This window comes from Ovis aries, chromosome 18 (assembly GCF_016772045.2).
Source record: "Ovis aries strain OAR_USU_Benz2616 breed Rambouillet chromosome 18, ARS-UI_Ramb_v3.0, whole genome shotgun sequence".
Classification (NCBI taxonomy): Eukaryota; Metazoa; Chordata; class Mammalia; order Artiodactyla; family Bovidae; genus Ovis; species Ovis aries.
Genome location: NC_056071.1, coordinates 39,245,879 through 39,262,046, shown reverse-complemented (window position 1 = coordinate 39,262,046; position 16,168 = coordinate 39,245,879). Strand labels below are relative to the sequence as shown.

At 40.0% G+C, this 16,168-nt stretch overlaps 1 protein-coding gene and 1 pseudogene across 1 annotated transcript; both read left to right on the top strand.

The window, feature by feature from the left end:
• The first annotated feature begins 1,839 nt into the window (after positions 1-1,839).
• On the top strand, positions 1,840-9,163 carry LOC132658120 (uncharacterized). Its single transcript, XM_060401785.1, has 2 exons — positions 1,840-3,421; positions 7,446-9,163. Exons 1-2 carry the CDS (start codon positions 2,432-2,434, stop codon positions 8,451-8,453), a joined length of 1,998 nt encoding a protein of 665 aa, XP_060257768.1. The 5' UTR covers positions 1,840-2,431; the 3' UTR covers positions 8,454-9,163.
• A 3,099-nt stretch (positions 9,164-12,262) lies between these two features.
• On the top strand, positions 12,263-13,192 carry LOC121817052 (small ribosomal subunit protein eS25-like; annotated as a pseudogene).
• Positions 13,193-16,168: the final 2,976 nt, after the last annotated feature.

Here is a 16,168-nt window from a genome sequence, read left to right as displayed (position 1 = left end):
TGTTTGATATTGATTTTCTCATGTGTAATATGTGTATTGTTGAATTAGATTAGATAATCTCTAAAGCTGGAAAAGGAAATGGCAACCCACTCCAATATTCTTGCTTGGAAAATCCCATGGACAGAGGAACCTGGTGGGCTACATACAGTCCACGGGGATCACAAAAGTCAGACATGACTTGGTGACTAAACACAGTTCAGAAATTCAGTGATTTGCCTCTAGAATGATCAGTCTTAAGGAGTTTTTATTACAAATAGTTAATGACTAGGTTTTACATTTTGAGTCTAGACATTCTACTTTTGATATTTTATGCTGTAAACCCACACAGATGGGAAATAATGGTTAGTTCTGAGTAATAAAATATTCTGGTTAATAGCTTATCATCAAGCATGCCAGACACAATTTGAAAACCAAAAGTCTTCAAAGTTAATAACATATTCAAAATATCATATTGAACAGTTTTTGTTAGGTGACTCAGAAGATGTTTCAGGATTACAGCTCCTCGTAGCAACCATCATGGACATGAATCATCATTGTATCTTGGGTTTATAGGAGTACGGATTGGGAGAAACTTCTAGTTGCTACAATCTTGTATAAACCACCCTTTACATTCCTTGTTTTCAATAATTTCAAGATGCTACCAGTCTCGAAGAACAACTATTGTAAAAAACCAACCTCTTGCAGAATCTTTATCTAAATTATCCATTACCACTTCCTTTTTAACGTTTAAGTTATCGTTCTCAAAGGAAAAGGCTATTTTTTCTCTTTATTTTTTGAAGATAATCTTATTTATGTATTTATCTATTTATCTTTGGCCATGCTGGGTCTTCACTGCTGCATGTGCTTTTCCCCAGTTGTAGCGAGGGGGCGCTACTCCAGTTGCGATGCACAGGCTTCTCACTGAAGTGGCTCTTTTTGTTTCGGAGCATGGACTCTAGGGCACATGGGCCCGGTAGCTGTGTGAGTGTGCTCTAGAGCACAGGCTCAGTAGTTGGGGTGCATGGGCTCAGCTGCTCTGCAGCATGTGGAATCTTCCTAGACCAAGGACTGAACCCATATCTCCTGCCTTGGCAGGCAGATTCTTTACCACTGACACCAGGGAAGCCCCTGTTTTCTCTTCATTACTTTATTTTTAACTATACCATCAGATGCTTACTGATTCTCCAGTTGTCAAATTCAGGAGATATTACTAAAACATGAAAAGCAAAAAAAATTTAATAAAAGTGGGATTTGGGAAATAGAAGAAACATACTGGTTTTTCAGAGGAACATTTTCCCATGGTAACTTCTTGGAGCTACTCTCCTTTTATAGAATCTAAATACTGATGGAATAAAAAAATTTAAGCAAAGCTTCATGGGAGGAGTTCATGCACAGAAGTCAGATTGAATTATTTTGTCGCCTGATGGGCTGGGAAAACTTCTGTGAAACTATTTCTTGTGAATCTGAGAAAGCTCCCTGAGTTAGTGAATTCGGAATGCATAGGCAGAGGTGTTTTACCTTGGCATCTGAGTGATTTGAAAGAATGCTATGCATGTTTTGATTCTGTATTTCATTCTTTGGTTTCTACCGTCTAATATTAGCACAGAGACCAGAATAACACTAGTAAAACCAGATATGCTGCTCCTCTGCCCAGAGCCATCTGGTTGCTTTTCCCCTCATTTAGAGTAAAAGCCAGATTCTATAAGGTGGCCTCTCCCCTTAGTTTACTCTTCCCGTTTATTGTTTCTAGCCACTCTTGTTGACAGCAACTTCTGGAACCCTACGGTGGCGCCCAACGTGGGGCTCGAGCTCGACAGTTTTCCTCGCCACTACTCTTATTAATTGAAAAGAGTGAGTATATGAGTAAACAAGTGAATTAAATTGAGGAGGAGTAGTAAGGTATATAGTTGAGAGTATAAATATGGGACAGACGCATAGTCGCCAGTTGTTTGTGCATATGTTATCTGTAATGTTAAAACATAGGGGAATTACTGTTTCTAAACCTAAATTAATCAATTTTCTTTCATTCATCGAGGAAGTTTGCCCTTGGTTCCCCAGAGAAGGTACAGTAAATTTGGAGACATGGAAGAAGGTAGGGGAACAAATTCGGACTCATTATACTTTACATGGCCCTGAAAAAATCCCTGTCGAAACTTTATCCTTTTGGACACTAATTCGTGACTGCCTGGACTTTGATAATGATGAATTAAAACGTTTAGGAAATTTATTAAAACAGGAAGAAGATCCTCTCCATGTTCCTGATTCGGAACCCAGGTATGCTGTTCCCGAGGGGGTTGAAAGCGACCCTCCGTTTTCTAACTTATTACGTCCTTCAGATAATGATGATTTACTTTCATCCACAGATGAGGCAGAATTAGACGAAGAAGCTGCTAAATACCATCAAGAAGATTGGGGTTTTTTAGCACAAGAAAAGGGGCGTTAACATCTAAAGATGAATTGGTTGAATGCTTTAAAAACCTCACTATTGCTTTACAGAACGCAGGAATCAAGCTTCCTAGTAACAATGCCAAATCTCCTTCTGCTCCGCCTCTTCCCCTGCTTATGCTCCTTCTGTTGTGGCTGGTCTCGATCCCCTCCAGGGCCCCCTCCACCGTCTGAGAACATGTCTCCGCTGCAAAAGGCATTGAGACAGGCACAGCGACTTGGTGAGGTTGTCTCTGATTTTTCTCTTGCTTTTCCTGTCTTTGAAAATAACAACCAGCGTTATTATGAATCACTGCCTTTTAAACAACTGAAAGAGTTAAAGATTGCTTGCTCACAATACGGTCCTACCGCTCCATTCACCATTGCTATGATAGAAAATTTGGGTACTCAAGCTTTACCTCCAAATGATTGGAAGCAGACAGCTAGGGCATGTCTCTCAGGGGGAGATTATTTATTATGGAAATCTGAATTTTTTGAACAATGTGCTCGTATAGCTGATGTTAACCGACAGCAAGGTATACAGACCTCCTATGAAATGTTGATTGGTGAAGGCCCTTACCAGGCTACTGATACTCAACTTAATTTCTTACCTGGTGCATATGCACAAATATCAAATGCGGCTCGGCAGGCATGGAAAAAACTTCCTAGCTCCAGTACTAAGACAGAGGATCTTTCAAAAGTCCGGCAGGGACCTGATGAGCCTTACCAGGACTTCGTGGCACGACTTTTAGATACTATAGGTAAGATAATGTCAGATGAAAAGGCTGGGATGGTATTGGCAAAACAATTGGCTTTTGAAAACGCTAACTCTGCTTGTCAAGCTGCTTTAAGACCTTATCGAAAAAAGGGAGATCTGTCTGATTTTATTCGCATTTGTGCTGACATTGGACCCTCCTACATGCAAGGCATTGCTATGGCAGCAGCATTACAAGGAAAAAGCATAAAGAGGTACTTTTCCAGCAGCAAGCCCGGAACAAGAAAGGACTTCAAAAGTCAGGTAATTCGGGTTGCTTTGTTTGTGGTCAGCCTGGCCATCGGGCTGCAGTGTGCCCTCAAAAACAACAAAGCCCTGTTAACACTCCTAATTTGTGCCCACGCTGTAAAAAAGGAAAGCATTGGGCGCGGGATTGCCGTTCCAAAACGGATGTTCAAGGTAATCCTTGCCCCCGGTTTCGGGAAACTGGGTGAGGGCCAGCCCTGGCCCCGAAACAATGTTATGGGGCAACACTGCAGGTTCCAAAAGGACCATTGCAGACCTCTATCGAGCCACAAGAGGCAGCGCGGGATTGGACCTCTGTGCCACCTCCTACACAGTATTAACTCCCGAGATGGGGGTCCAAACCCTTGCCACAGGAGTGTTTGGGCCTTTACCTCCAGGGACAGCTGGACTGCTTTTAGGGCGCAGCAGTGCGTCTTTAAAAGGAATACTTATTCATCCTGGTGTGATTGACTCTGATTATACAGGAGAGATAAAAATATTAGCCTCCGCTCCTAACAAAATTATTGTAATCAATGCAGGACAGCGTATAGCTCAACTTCTTTTAGTTCCATTAGTCATACAAGGAAAAACAATTAACCGAGACCGTCAAGATAAAGGTTTCGGGTCCTCTGACGCCTATTGGGTGCAAAATGTTACCGAGGCACGACCAGAACTTGAGCTACGCATTAATGGTAAGCTTTTCCGTGGAGTGCTTGATACAGGGGCCGATATTAGTGTTATTTCTGATAAATATTGGCCTACTACATGGCCAAAACAGATGGCTATTTCCACTCTCCAGGGTATTGGCCAAACTACCAATCCAGAACAGAGTTCATCCCTTCTTACTTGGAAAGATAAAGATGGACATACAGGCCAATTTAAACCTTATATTCTGCCCTATCTTCCAGTTAATCTATGGGGGCGTGATATATTAAGCAAAATGGGTGTTTATTTATATAGTCCTTCACCCACTGTGACAGATTTGATGTTAGATCAGGGCTTACTTCCAAATCAAGGTTTAGGTAAACAACATCAAGGCATCATTTTGCCCCTTGATTTAAAAACCTAATCAAGATCGAAAAGGCTTGGGGTGTTTTCCTAGGGACCTCTGATTCTCCTGTGACGCATGCCGATCCTATTGATTGGAAATCTGAGGAACCGGTATGGGTCGATCAGTGGCCCCTAACACAGGAAAAACTTTCTGCCGCACAACAGCTGGTGCAGGAACAGCTGAGACTTGGGCATATTGTACCCTCTACCTCTGCTTGGAATTCCCCAATTTTTGTTATTAAAAAGAAGTCTGGGAAATGGAGATTGCTACAAGATCTTCGTAAGGTAAATGAAACAATGATGCATATGGGAGCCCTACAACCTGGGTTGCCCACTCCTTCTGCTATACCTGATAAATCCTATATCATTGTTATAGATTTAAAAGATTGTTTTACACTATTCCTCTTGCACCTCAAGATTGCAAAAGATTTGCTTTCAGTTTACCCTCTGTTAATTTTAAAGAGCCTATGCAACGCTATCAATGGAGAGTTCTCCCGCAAGGAATGACTAATAGCCCTACGCTGTGCCAAAAATTTGTTGCTACAGCAATAGCTCCGGTTCGTCAACGTTTTCCTCAGCTATATTTGGTTCATTATATGGATGATATATTACTAGCTCATGCTGACGAACATCTATTGTATCAAGCTTTTTCGATTCTAAAACAACATTTAAGCCTTAATGGTCTTGTTATTGCTGATGAAAAAATTCAGACTCATTTTCCTTATAATTATTTGGGTTTCTCCTTATATCCTCGTGTTTATAATACCCAATTAGTACAATTACAGACTGACCATTTAAAAACTCTAAATGACTTTCAAAAACTTTTAGGAGATATTAATTGGATACGTCCTTATTTAAAATTACCCACTTATACCTTGCAGCCATTATTTGACATCCTTAAAGGTGACTCTGATCCTGCGTCACCCCGAACACTTTCTTTAGAAGGACGAACTGCTTTACAATCAATAGAAGAAGCTATTAGACAACAACAGATTACTTATTGTGATTACCAACGATCATGGGGTTTGTATATACTTCCTACCCCCCGAGCACCCACAGGGGTTCTCTATCAAGACAAACCTTTGCGATGGATATATTTGTCTGCTACTCCAACTAAACATCTGCTCCCTTACTATGAACTTGTTGCAAAAATTGTAGCAAAGGGACGTCACGAGGCCATCCAATATTTTGGTATGGAACCCCCTTCATTTGTGTTCCTTATGCTTTAGAACAACAAGATTGGCTTTTTCAATTTTCAGATAATTGGTCTATAGCTTTTGCAAATTACCCGGGACGGATTACTCATCATTACCCTTCTGATAAATTGTTACAATTTGCTAGCTCTCATGCCTTTATTTTTCCAAAAATAGTTCGCCGACAACCTATTCCCGAAGCGACACTTATATTTACAGATGGATCTTCTAATGGAACTGCAGCTTTAATCATTAACCATCAAACCTATTACGCACAAACCAGTTTTTCTTCTGCTCAAGTTGTGGAATTATTTGCAGTCCACCAAGCGTTGCTAACTGTACCTACTTCCTTCAATTTATTTACAGACAGCTCCTATGTGGTCGGTGCCTTACAGATGATTGAAACTGTTCCAATTATCGGCACCACCTCTCCTGAAGTTCTTAACTTATTTACATTGATTCAACAGGTTCTCCATTGCCGCCAACACCCCTGTTTCTTTGGACATATTCGTGCACATTCCACCCTTCCTGGTGCCCTGGTACAAGGCAATCACACTGCGGACGTTCTTACTAAACAAGTGTTTTTCCAATCAGCTATTGATGCAGCCCGAAAATCCCATGATTTACATCACCAAAATAGTCATTCTTTACGCTTGCAATTTAAAATTTCCCGTGAAGCTGCACGGCAAATTGTTAAATCTTGCTCTACTTGTCCTCAATTCTTTGTTCTCCCTCAATATGGTGTCAACCCTCGAGGTTTACGCCCTAATCACCTCTGGCAAACAGATGTTACTCACATTCCTCAATTTGGGCGTCTTAAATATGTTCATGTTTCTATTGACACTTTTCCAATTTTCTCATGGCCTCCCTTCACACTGGAGAATCAACACGTCACTGTATTCAACATTTGCTGTTTTGCTTTTCTACTTCAGGAATCCCACAAACCCTTAAAACAGATAATGGACCTGGTTATACTAGCCGTTCTTTTCAACGTTTTTGCCTTTCTTTCCAAATTCATCATAAAACAGGAATTCCTTATAATCCACAGGGACAAGGTATTGTGGAACGAGCCCATCAACGCCTTAAACATCAATTATTAAAACAAAAAAAGGGGAATGAACTGTATAGCCCCTCACCGCATAACGCCTTAAACCATGCTCTTTATGTTTTAAATTTTTTAACTTTAGACGCAGAAGGCAATTCAGCAGCCCAGCGTTTTTGGGGAGAACGATCCTCATGCAAAAAACCACTTGTACGATGGAAGGATCCACTTACCAATCTGTGGTATGGGCCAGACCCTGTACTAATATGGGGACGAGGGCATGTTTGTGTTTTTCCACAGGATGCCGAAGCGCCGCGCTGGATTCCGGAAAGGCTGGTACGCGCGGCAGAGGAACTCCCTGACACATCAAATGCAACGCATGACACTGAGCGAGCCCACGAGTGAGCTGCCTACTCAGAGGCAAATTGAGGCGCTGATGCGATATGCTTGGAATGAGGCTCATGTACAACCTCCAGTGACACCTACTAATATACTGATCATGTTATTATTATTGTTACAGCGGATACAAAACGGGGCGGCTGCGGCTTTTTGGGCATACATTCCTGATCCGCCTATGATTCAATCCTTAGGATGGGATAAAGAAACAGTACCTGTATATGTTAATGATACAAGTCTTTTAGGAGGAAAATCAGATATTCACATTTCTCCTCAGCAAGCCAATATCTCCTTTTATGGCCTTACTACTCAATACCCTATGTGCTTTTCTTATCAATCACAGCATCCTCATTGTATACAGGTGTCAGCTGATATATCCTATCCTCGAGTGACTATTTCAGGCATTGATGAAAAAACCGGAAAGAGATCGTACCGTGACGGAACCGGACCCCTCGACATTCCGTTTTGTGACAAAAATTTAAGCATCGGCATAGGAATAGACACTCCTTGGACTTTATGTCGAGCACGAATTGCATCGGTGTATAACATCAACAATGCCAATACCACCCTTTTATGGGACTGGGCACCTGGAGGAACACCTGATTTCCCCGAATATCGAGGACAGCATCCACCCATTCTTTCTGTAAACACTGCTCCTATATTTCAAACTGAACTGTGGAAACTTTTGGCTGCTTTTGGTCATGGCAATAGTCTATATTTACAGCCCAATATTAGTGGGAGCAAATATGGTGATGTGGGAGTTACAGGATTTTTATATCCCCGAGCTTGTGTTCCTTACCCATTCATGTTGATACAAGGCCATATGGAAATAACGCTGTCATTGAATATTTATCATTTAAATTGTTCTAATTGCATACTTACTAATTGCATTAGAGGTGTAGCCAAAGGAGAACAAGTTATAATAGTAAAACAACCTGCTTTTGTAATGTTACCTGTTGAAATAACTGAAGAATGGTATGATGAAACTGCTTTAGAATTGTTACAACGCATTAATACGGCTCTTAGCCGTCCTAAAAGAGGTCTGAGCCTGATTATTCTGGGTATAGTGTCTTTAATCACCCTTATAGCAACTGCTGTTACTGCTTCTGTATCTTTAGCACAATCCATTCAAGCTGCTCATACTGTAGATTCCTTGTCATATAATGTTACTAAAGTAATGGGAACTCAAGAAGATATAGATAAAAAAATAGAAGATAGATTATCCGCTTTATATGATGTAGTTAGAGTTCTAGGAGAACAAGTTCAGAGCATTAATTTTCGCATGAAAATTCAATGCCATGCTAATTATAAATGGATTTGTGTTACAAAAAGCCTTACAATACTTCTGACTTTCCGTGGGATAAGGTGAAAAAACATCTGCAAGGAATTTGGTTTAATACTAATGTTTCTTTAGATCTTTTACAATTGCACAATGAAATTCTTGACATCGAAAATTCTCCAAAAGCTACTTTGAATATAGCTGATACCGTCAATAATTTTTTACAAAATTTATTTTCTAACTTTCCTAGCCTTCATTCACTGTGGCGAAGTATAATTGCTATGGGCGCGGTTCTGACTGTTGTGCTTATCATAATTTGTCTAGCTCCTTGTCTTATTCGTAGCATTGTTAAAGAATTTCTACATATGAGAGTTTTAATACATAAAAACATGTTGCAACACCAACATCTTATGGAGCTTTTAAAAAATAAAGAGAGGGGAGCTGCGGGGGACGACCCGTGAAGGGTTAAGTCTTGGGAGCTCCCTGGCAGGTATGCCAGGCCCTAGGACACGTGCCTAAGCTCCCTGTCCCGCCACCCTCAAGAGTTTTTATAACCCTTAAGGCTCCAAGATGTTTGGTTTCGGCAACATTTCATAGAAGATAGATTATCTTATTGTGTATATTTCATAGAAGATAGATATTCTGATTGTGTTCTGTATACAATGGTAAGGGTCTGGTGATTGTATCCTGAGATTAAAAAACAACCTTGTGAGTGCCTTAAGTCACGTACTTTACCCTATATATACTGCAGCACAATAAAGCAAGGTATCAGCCATTTTGGTCTGATCCTCTCAACCCCATCTTTTGTCTCTCTCTTATTTTCTTAGCGGGGACGCTCCGTTCTCTCCCTGTGCAGGTGTGACTCTTGCTTGTGCTGGCCGCGGCACTACGGGCCAGCTTTGTCTGGTTCCTGTGGTCACTCTAACTGGAGCAATCTTACTCCATGTCTTGCTCTTTCACCAATTTCAGGTCTTATCTCTCTGTTATCTGTTCAGTAAACCCTAATCTGATCACTCTTCAATAGTGGACCTTCCAGTTAAAAATTTTAATGGAAATTTTTACTGAGATAATTGTAGACTCACATACAATGGTACGAAATAAAACAGAGACCCCATGTACCTTTTGCCTCATTTCCCCCAAAGATAACTATACAACATCATAACCAAGATACTGACATTGAAACCATCTACCAACCTTGTTTGGATTTCCTATATTAATTTTAAAGTATAATTTATTTTTTTTGCAGCGCTTCTTACTGTCCAATATATTTTATATTTTACATATTCTGTTTATTGACTTACTCTACCTCACTAGAATGTGAGCTCCAGGAAAGTAGTAATTTTTGTTTTCTTCATATCCTTATCTCAGGACCTGGAACAGAGTCTGGCGGAGTGGATACTTCCTTTTTGTTGAGTTGATGAATGAACTGTATAGTGTCTCACACTGGATTCTGTGTGTGGGATGATTCAGTGCTGTGATGTACTGTACGCTTAAGAAGAAGCGAGACTCTTCACACTGAGAAAGGCCTCTCTGATTTGTGGTAAGTTCTGTGGGCAGCAGCCATCGTCTCTGAAGTGCTACAGAACTTAAGATCTATAGTCTGGAAAGAGCCAAAAGCCTTTGGTTTTCTGCCCTAGAACCTTTATCGTCTTAAGGCATTAAAGAGTAGCTAAAGCTAGTAACAAATCTGAAAATTCACTCTTCATTTTTATTAACTACATTCCAACCTAGAGACAGTATACAAATCAGATCCGAATGGTTAAATAAAGCTGGTTCATCATAAGAAAAATGAGCTGACGATACTGCATGGCAGGGCCACCTTTAGATTCCCAGGTCTTCCTGTTGTTCACTGGTGGCCATCCAGGATCTGACAGTCAATTCAGAATGTCAGTAAAAAAGGATTCTGATGGAACTGCATTTTTCTCAAAGACTTTTTTGGCTAAAAACAGTACAGAGAACAATTCTTGATTTAGCTCTCAGAGTGTTAAGGATACAAAAAGAAAACTGTATGGATGGTCAAATTTTGACCATAAGATAAAATTTGCTGGCAATGAACAAGGTAATGAGAAACTTGAGGAAGTCAAGTACTTTGTAAAACCTGTTTGGGGCACAGTTTGACTATACTTTTCAATTAATGCGTGTATTCTTTGAATCAGCTTTTATACTTCCAGGACTTTAACAAATATTATTCACAGATTTGCTATAATGGAGATGGTGACCTTAAGTTTCTTTGTTTGACAACTCTAAATATGGAACTTACTTGTCACTGACAGAAATAGTTTGCTAAGGAGAAGAAATATTTATATCATTTTTTTTCTCATCTCATTGGCTCTGCAGAATTCTATAATCTGCTGGAAGCTTTGTTTAGACAACTCTAATATATCCTATATCCTCAAAGGTTAGAATTACAATGAATCAGAATGACATTTCTTACGACATCTGAATTATGAAGGATGATATTCATTTTTTTAATATATAACAGGAGAACTGAAAGTAAGTTTCTAAAACTTCCAAATATAAGATATATGGAAAAGGAAGAATACAAAATTATTTATGCAGTATGGTTATTTATATACTATATAAACTGTATATATGTGTTCAACTTATGAACGTGAAGGTCACTCAGTCATATCCGACTCTTTGCGACCCCATGGACTATACCGTCCATGGAATTCTCCAGGCCAGAATACTGGAGTGGGTAGCCTTTCCCTTCTCCAGGGGATCTTCCCAACCCAGGGATTGAACACAGTCTCCCTGCCTGCAGTGCGGAAAACCCAGTTCTATTCCTGGGAAATCTGTAGGAGAAGGGATAGGCTACCCACTCTAGTATTCTTGGGCTTCCCTTGTGGTTCAGTGGTAAAGAATCCACCTGCAATTCAGGAGGCCTGGGCTTGACCACTGGTTTGGGAAGATACCCTGGAGAAGGGAAAGGCTACCCACATCAGTATTCTAGCCTTGAGAATTCCATGGACTACAGTCCATGGGGTCGCAAAGAGTTGGACATGACTGAGCCACTTTCACTTTCAAACTGTATATATATAATACGTTAAAGACATTTATTCCAGAATGTTTGTAATAACATAAGAATAGAAATCCCAACTGAACATTGATACGGGACTGGTGGAAAAATTAGGATCTATCCATATATTGGAAATTACACAGCTGTAGAAAAAGTGAAATGTTATTTGTACTAATAAGAAACAACCTCCAAGGTATACTTCTGAGTAAAAAGCGACTTATAGGGCAAGGTGTATGGTCTGATCCAGTTGGGGTTATATACACATGTATATATATGCAAATATAATGTGCATCAAAATGCATAGAGTATTTCCAGAGAATACACAAAATACATAACAATGTTTGCCTCTGGGAGAAGAGGGAGTGACTTGCTTTCTATTTTTTAATTTTTTTATTTTCTATTTTTTCATTTGTATACCATTTGTGTCTTTTTTTTTTTTTTAGTTTAGAAAAATAAAAAGCTACATGTTAAGGATATGTAGGATATCCTTATATATGTTAAGGATATCCTCACCTCAATTAAGGATAGCCAGAGAGGATGAAGGCCAGAATCATTCCATATGAACCTCAACCTGTAGGAATACACGTTTGGAAACGTTCATTAAAAAGATGGGCATGATTCTGCGACATGAAACTCTTTGAGGAAAATATGGTTCAAGTAGGACAGGATTCTTTACATAATATAATTCTTACGTTGTCATCACAAATGATCCAGTGAAAAAACAAGGAAAAGAAGAAGGTATCATTTCCAGAGAGCTCTCTAGTAAACTCAGATTTTAAACAGATATGAATAAAAGATGAAAAGAAGGACCTATACCAGGAGAAGTTTAGAGAGTGGCCCAGAACTGCCTAAATGGTGTCAGGGATAGTTGTACCCCACCATGAGTCAAGCGTAAGAACAATAAATAGTTACTGGTGATTGAATGCATAGGCCAGACTTGGCATGGATCATCACATTGCATCTTTACGACAACCCCATGAATTTTCATCACAATTGGAATTCAATATTCAGTTAGAAATATTACCACAATTATTGTCACCTTACTGTACTGACAAGCAAGTGAAGTACAGAGAGGATAAGGAACTCATCCAAGATAATATAACCAGAAGGAAGAAGACAGGCCCTACCTTTTTTTTTTTTTTTAATTTATTTGATTGTGCTGGGTCTTACATGTGGCACCCAGGATCTTTGATCTTCCTTGTGGCATGTGGGACCTTTAGTTGTTGCTTGCGGGATCTGGTTCCCTGACTAGGAATTGAACCCTGGCCCCCTGGATTGGGAGTATGGAGTCTCAACCACTAGACTAAGTTATTACTAATAATGTAATAATTCTTAATTATTACATTATGATTTTTCCAGTAGCCAACAGAAGTGACAGGCTTTTTGTCCAACAGCTTAGTGAGACTAAGTGGTAGCAGTTGCTCTCCGAACTTCACTGATGCTGCCCAAGGACAATAAGAAGAAAGAAGAAGGAAAAAAAGAAAGATGCCAGAAAGTTAGCCAAGAAAAACAAAGATCCAGTGAACAAATCTGGGGGCAAGGCCAAAAAGAAGTAATCTAAAGACAGAGTTTGAGACCAGCTCAATAACCTAGACTTGTTTGACAAACTCTGTAAGGAAGTTTCCAACCAGAAGCTCATAGCCTCACTGTCATCTCTGAGAGACTAAGGATTCACAGTTCTTTGGCCAGGGCAGCCTTTCAGGAGCTCCTTAGTAAAGGACTTAGTAAGCTGGCTTCAAAGCACAGAGATCAAGTATCTTACAACACCAAGGGTGGAGATGCCCCAGCCACTGGCAAAGATGCATGAACAGGTCCCTCCAGCTGTACCTTTTGAAAAATGAAACTTTATTAACTAAAAGAAGTAGTAGAGATGGCGCTATGCTAGTGAAGAAAAATTTAGTGAAGTTAAAGGAAATGTTCTGTATTAAAATTTTTTTGGTCACAGAGTGTAAGATGAGATATTTTGTTGCCGTCACCAAGTTCACTGGGGCTTCCCAGGTGGTGCTAGTGGTAAAGAACCCACCTGCAGAAGACCCCCTGGAGGAGGGCATGGCAACCCACTGCAGTATTCTGGAGAATCCATCCATGGCAGGCAATGGGAGTCCATGGGGTCCTTGGGGTCGCAAAGAGCAGAACATGACTAAAGCGACTTAGCAGGCACACATTCAAGAAGAGTAGCATGAAACAGCTCTTGTGGTCTTGGGTTATGTTAATTGTAACAAAGTGTGAAGAACAAAGAAGATGGTAGACTTAATTCAGCAACCACACCCAGGCACTGTGAAACACCAAACTTTAAACAATTAGAAGATGACCCATTGATATCATTAGAGAAAAATTTGAAAACAAAAATACGCCAGAATTGTAGTCTCCACTGCAATTACTGACTAAAATTTTTTCACGTTACTCCCAAGTAACATTCCACAAGCAGATGCATTTTAATGCAATTGTGTGTGTAAACTGTTTTGCATTTTCTTTTCCCACGTACCATGTATAATCATTTTAATTATCATTTTTGGAAATTGAATAATTTTCTGTCATGTTGATGCACCATAATTTACTCAACCAAATTGTTGAGTACTTAGCCTGTTTGCATTTTCTTTCCATTATAGGGAAATGTCCTTTTGATCAATTGGAATTTTAACTTTTCTGTGTGGGTTGTATTATGGTTGCCTAAACATAGCTCCAGGCTAGATATAGGATTTTTCAGAGCCAGTGGAAGAGAAAAGGAATGATAGAATGTTTCTACATTTATTCTTCATTAGCCAGTGATTTTTTGGTCAGTTATTTGTACTATCCTGAGTAAAGGAGGGAGTGACAATTATCCCAAGGGTTGTCTTAATACGTGAAGATCAAACCACAGCAATATCTCTGGGGGAAAGAGATGAATACATGTTTCTTTAGATCAGAGTAACTGTAACAAAGAGGACACTGATGCTGGGAAAGATTGAGGGCAGGAGGTGAAGGGGGTGACAGAGGATGAGATGGTTAGATGTAATCACAGACTCAATAGACATGAGTTTACACAAACTCTGGGAGAAGGTGAAGGACAGGGAAGCCTGGCATGCTTCAGTCCAGGGGGTCACAAAGAGTCAGACGTAACTTGGCAACTGAACGGCAATAACAACTGCAGCAGTAATGTGGGAAATGAGTGATCAGTTGCTGGGATATATTGGTCTGGTCTGTAAGAATCAGTAAATATGAAAAAATGAAAATTATTTTGCTTCTTGAGCAAATTTGAGCTTGACTGTGGTGTTTCCCAAAGCCATACCCTCTCGTGTCCATCTGGTAAACTTTAATTCCTTTCTTAAGAGACAGCTTACCTGACTCCGTTTTTGTGAAACTTTTCTTCTTCCCAGCACAGAACTCTGCAATTCACCCCTCTTACTGCCTTTATTCTCACACTCACAACTCAGTTTTTCAGAATAAACCAAGAGTTCCTTGGGCCTGGGACTTTATCTTGCTCATCATTCTAGCTTGGCTATCTATCATAGTATGTGGATTGTACTAATGTTTTAAAAAGAATTTAATGAGTGTGTGATGAGTGCACTAGAGTGAACAATAAGAATCTATTTCACCTATTGTACTTTGTCCAACAACTTAAATACCAAGGAATGTTCCGGATTTTACTGTATAGTGGGTGTGCGTGCTCGTGCCCATTCACACACACACACACATACTCTCTCTCTCTTGCTGCAAGGGAGAGTTGGAAATTCTCTGGCTTATGCATCCTCCTCTATAGAAGATGTAGGTGGGAAGTGGGGGCAGCTGGGGATAGGCATAAATGAGCCATCCTTTGGCAGCTGATCAGCACCTAAAACATATTTCATCATCTAGGGTTACTGAGCACCCCTTTTAGAGCATGATGTCTTTTTATACATACTGTAATATGTTCATTTATTAAACTGGTGATTTATTTCCCACAGCCTGTATCCATACCTCTTTTAAAGCAGGGAAGCTTGTTTATTCGTCTTACCACTCACAGAGCCACACTGTTTGAAATAGTTTATCTTTAGAAAGTAATAAGAGATGTAAGGGAAGGGATCACCAGGGTCTGTGTATTGACGGGAAGGAAGTTCCAGACATGCAGCGACATTCCTAGGCTTAATACCAGCTTTTCTTTTGCTCCTTTATTCACTTTTCATTTGAATTTCTAAATCTGTCATCATGTCCAGACAGCAGGTCCAGACACTTACTTGCCCCCATTCTGCCTTTCCAGCTTTATTTCAGAGTCGAATTCCTTTTCCTTAGGTCAGCAACTTCAGTCAGCAACCCTTCTTTCTCAGATGCACATTTGAGTTTATACCCTGCTACCCTACTAACAAATTCTTGGTCCTTGTCATTTTAGCTTTTCACTTCTTGGTTCTCCAACAAATATTGCTGGTAGGTCACTGTGATTTTCTTAGAACTTTTCAAGGCTAAGCTACTAGCAGGTAGCTAGCCCTTGACATTGGAGTTATCAAACCTTCTAATTAGAGGTTAGATGTTTCCCAGGGGCATTATTTTTAGGATACTGCTTTATGCATATAGAACCAAGATGTGGGATCCTTTGAGGTAGCCAGTATGTTGGGGGAGGGCAACATGTCTAAGTTTCAGGCTCATGCCACATGTCTGTACGTGTTTCCATTGGACAAATACACAGGGCTATCCCAGCGTCATCAAACTCCAATAGTATCCTGATTCAGGGAAAATTCTCTTCCAAACGTGGCTGGATTAACCAGTACACTAGGTTTCAGGCAGCAGTGAACACCATCTAAGAGGCAGTTACTGGTGAGCTTAATGTCAGTTC